This window comes from Acanthisitta chloris, unplaced genomic scaffold (assembly GCF_000695815.1).
Source record: "Acanthisitta chloris isolate BGI_N310 unplaced genomic scaffold, ASM69581v1 scaffold12202, whole genome shotgun sequence".
Lineage (NCBI taxonomy): Eukaryota > Metazoa > Chordata > Aves > Passeriformes > Acanthisittidae > Acanthisitta > Acanthisitta chloris.
In genome coordinates, this window is record NW_008659925.1 from 9,777 (window position 1) to 13,889 (window position 4,113).

The 4,113-nt window shown below is 45.3% G+C and overlaps 1 protein-coding gene across 1 annotated transcript in view; it reads right to left on the bottom strand.

The window, feature by feature from the left end:
- The window catches only part of UHRF1 (ubiquitin-like with PHD and ring finger domains 1), a 9,087-nt gene extending 6,617 nt beyond the window's left edge, over positions 1 to 2,470 (bottom strand). The window contains exons 1-3 of the mRNA XM_009069607.1: positions 2,207 to 2,470; positions 1,253 to 1,425; positions 645 to 860 (exon numbers count right to left, since the gene is read on the bottom strand). Coding sequence (XP_009067855.1) covers positions 645 to 860; positions 1,253 to 1,425; positions 2,207 to 2,470 — 653 coding nt within the window. The remainder of the gene's footprint in view (positions 1 to 644; positions 861 to 1,252; positions 1,426 to 2,206) is intronic.
- Between the last annotated feature and the right edge of the window lie 1,643 nt (positions 2,471 to 4,113).

Sequence of the window (4,113 nt, forward strand, 5' to 3'; positions counted from 1 at the left end):
ACTGGTTTGGTCCCAAAAACCCAAACCATCTTTATGCAGTTAGAATGTGTCTGCTCAATAAGAATCCAGGCACTTGTGGCATTCCAACACCTGTTAGTTACTGTCCCCCCCCAAATACATTTCAGACTAACTCTTCACAGATTTTATAGCTAAAAAGGCAAAATCACTGTGGTGAGAGGGGAAAAAAAAACCAAAGAGGAACATTCTGACAACCCTGAAATGATCTGAACCTTATAAAAAATATATCCTTTTATCCTGCAGTTGAGAGTTTCCTTCAGGAGAGAACTGAGAGATGAGTCTTCATCACCTCTATAAACTGAAGGCTCAGGCTGTGTTATCACAGCTCCACTAAATATTACACTGCAGTTTTGGTAAAGCCATTATGGCTAAACAATTCTTTGCCTCACAGCAAATCTGAGGCTTTACCTAAATCCAGGGATCAGCATCCTCTGTGATTCCTCACAGTGTCCAGTTCCTCAGTGGAAGTTAATCAAAACTGCAGTAGGAAGTTTAATCACCCAAAAAGGACAGGTCACTCCTCATCTCTCCCTGCTGCTCCATTTTTCAGCAGGCTCACTCAGACCTCAGGAAAGCTTAAACAGAGCTGAGCAACTCAATTTCTCCCACATTCTGGACTTGCTTACCCAAGTAATATCTTTGCATTGATCTCCTTGGTCATTTTTGTTTCCCTTTTCTGCAGAATCTCAGCATCATACCAAAACCCTCTCTCCTTTGGGTCGTCAGGATTGTAGTTGACCATCACCACCTGTCCCACCTCCAGCTGGTGCCACTTCAGCACGGTGCGTGCCCGAGTGCGAACGTCCTTGGAGCTCAGCTCCACAACTCCATTCTCTGGATAGCTTGAAGGGAGGCATGGAGGGACAGAGAAGAAACACCACATCCCACATCAGCTTTGCTGAGTGACAGATTCCATGCAGACAGGTCCATTTTGCTGTGCAGCATGAGGATAGTGGGAAGGATGAAATCTCCTTGTCCCACATGGACACAGCCAGTTTAACTGTGCTACTGCTGCATCCCATTTACCACTTGGAGAACAACATTTCCTATCCCTGAAAACACAATTCCAGCCCCCTGTAACTCCAGCTGTAAAGCAGCCTCAGTTACCAGGGCTCAGTGACATAATTACTGTGGCACTGCCCAGTTCTGGTTGACCTCGTGCATCTCTGCAATAGAATTTCCCATCAGCATCAGGAGCCAGAGATTTTATGAGCCAAAAGGCAATAAAACTCACCCTTCATATTTCACATGATAGACCACATCCTCCTCAGGGACAGCAGTTGGCTGGGCAGGGTCTGTGCAGCTCTCAGCTGCTTCTCTGGGAGGTTTTTTCCTCCTCACATTCACCACTTGGGCTTCATACCAGGATCCCATGTTCATGTCCCGAGCGTCGACCAAGTCATTGATCTGCACAGGGCAAAGCACAGAGCAAAGCACAGAGCTCACCAAAGTGGATTTACAAACCAACATCCATGTGCAAATCTACCTGAAGCTTTCACCATCTCCAGAACTTCACCATTATCAACATATTTAACAGAGCATCTTGAAAATTCGGATTTCCTTTGCCTTCCTGATCTCAGGGAACCTTTGCAGTCTGCTCAGGTTGGATTTAGAAAGTTCTAAATCCATTTTACACAACCACACACACACTAAGAGCTTTCCTAGGGAGCACTGGCATTATTAGTTAGCCTGGAACAGACTTCCCAACTGTCTTGCTCACAGCCTGGCAAAGAGATCACTAGATCCATAATAAAATCCATCGACACAGACGAGCCAAATGAATCCCAACAGCTGCTTGAGATTTTCTTTTGTTCATTCAAGGAAGTTTCAGCTTTGACAAATGTAGTGACACCAAGCAAATATATTGGGTTAAGTTTGGGGGGAAAAAAAAAAAATAATCAAACCAGGCACTCTGAATGCCTTTTTGTCAAACCAATTCATGTATTGTAGTTCGAGTTCAAAGGAGAAAATGAAGAAATTTCGTATTTTGACCTACAACATGTTGCATTCAATTGCTTTGTGGGTTGGTTGGTATTTTTGCCTTTGTTGTTGGAGGATTTAAAAGGGAAAAAAAGGAACTCCCCACACAATTGGGGCACGGAAGATTCTCGGCCGTTCTCAACCGCAGAGGAACAATTCCCTTTCCCAAGGCACAGTTTGAAGGAATCTTTGCCTGCTGGTGACTCACCTTGTAGAGGCCAAATCCAGGCTCTGCCCAGTCAGGCTGTGCTGCCGTGCTGGGCTGTCCCTCCAGCTCCATGGCACCTTCTCCATTGTGGGAGCTCTTGTCGGAGTCGCTGTGCCCGGAGCCGCAGCCCGAGTCCGTGTCCGACAGCTCCGAGTCCTTCTCCTTGCTCCCAGCAGGAAGCACTGCAGGGCTTTGTCTGACCAGGAGCTGAACAATGTCGTTCAGTCCAACGCTGTAATCGAACAGGGAGTGACCATCTTCCATCTGCAGGGGAAGCACCGAACCAGATGGTTATTCCCTTCCCCATTCCAAGCTCCCATCACGCTGGAGTTGGCTCTTTGTGCCAGGAACCATCACCACGTGGCTTGGAAACCATCGACAGTCCTGAACTGGGCAGTTCTTCACCATCACAGTGACTGGGAAATTGTTGTTCTTACTACTTCAACGTAACCCAAGGAGCTCCCAAACCAAGGCTCCCACGCTCCCGGGGAGTCGCTTCCCAGGGAAAGCCACAACCTCTCGGAGGTCTGTGCAGTTTTGCAGCATATTCCCAAAAAATATTAGAGAATACTTAAGCCACAGTCTCTCAGAGATCTGAGCAGTTTTGTAGCATATTCCCCAAAAATATTAGGGAAGACTTAAGCCACAGCCTCTCGGAGGTCTGAGCAGTTTTGCAGCATATTCCCAAAAAATATCTGGGAAGACTTAAGACTTAAGCCACAGTCTCTCAGAGGTCTGAGCAGTTTTGTAGCATATTCCCAAAAAATATTAGGGAAGATTTAAGCCACAGCATCTCGGAGGTCTGAGCAGTTTTGCAGCATATTCCCAAAAAATATCAGGGAAGACTTAAGGAAATATAGATCCTCCACATTCTCATCAGGATTTGAAGACAATTCCACACTACAAACTCCAAAGGAGCTACAAATTCCACTCCAACCTCCAGAGGAAATTCTTTCTTCCTTAACCCAGACACACTCCCAAACACCAACTTCTATTTTAACTGTGTTTGATCATCATTACAATCATTACTGGATTATTTTTACACCACCTCTGTTAACTGTGGCATTGAGTAGAAGCCAAACAGTTAATCACTCACTTTTCCCCAGGCAAACACCATTTTTTCCATTGAAAGTAAAACTAAAAAAAAGACTCGATTCAACTTGAAACTACCCAATCTCTCTTCAGGTAGCCAAGTGTGTCCTGATTTCACACCCTCTCTAGTCTGAGGAGTTTAGTTGGCAGGTCTGACGCTGCACACAGTCAAACCAAGATTCTGCCCCTGCAAAAAGAGAAGTGCAGAGGGACAGGAGGTCCCTCAGGCATCTCTGAGAAGCACAACCACGTTAGAGTTAACAAGCTGGAGCAGTTAGGAGTTCAGACAAGCTTCCCCACATATTTCAGATCTGAGTAAGAAATTATACAGGAAATGATCATCCCCTTCCAGTCTAAACCACCAAAAAAAAAAAAAAAAAGGCAATCCCTGGAGCTTTGTTCTCTATGGGGGGGTGAAAATAGAGCAAAACCACAAAAATTTACACTTCACAGGAATCACTCTGATACTTCAATTCTGATTTATGGCATCAAATAGCTGTGGAACAATCCCTGGAAATCTGAGTGTACAGGAAGAGATCTGAGCTTTTTTTTTTTTTGTTTTCTGGTTTGGATATGAAAAGTCCTGCAGATACATGAGAAATGGGTTGTTTCTTCTTAACCAAGTGACAGTGTCACCACCATGGGAAGATCAGCAGCACAGGACAGAAGTGACAACAGGTGCAAACTGAAATGGGAGAGCAGAGCACAGACACAGAGCAGGAAACCACAGGGGCTCGAAGGGGAGTGGGAAAGCTGAGCTGGAGATTGGCCACAAAGCCCTGATAAAGGAGGAAGGTTCTCACTAACAACTACTT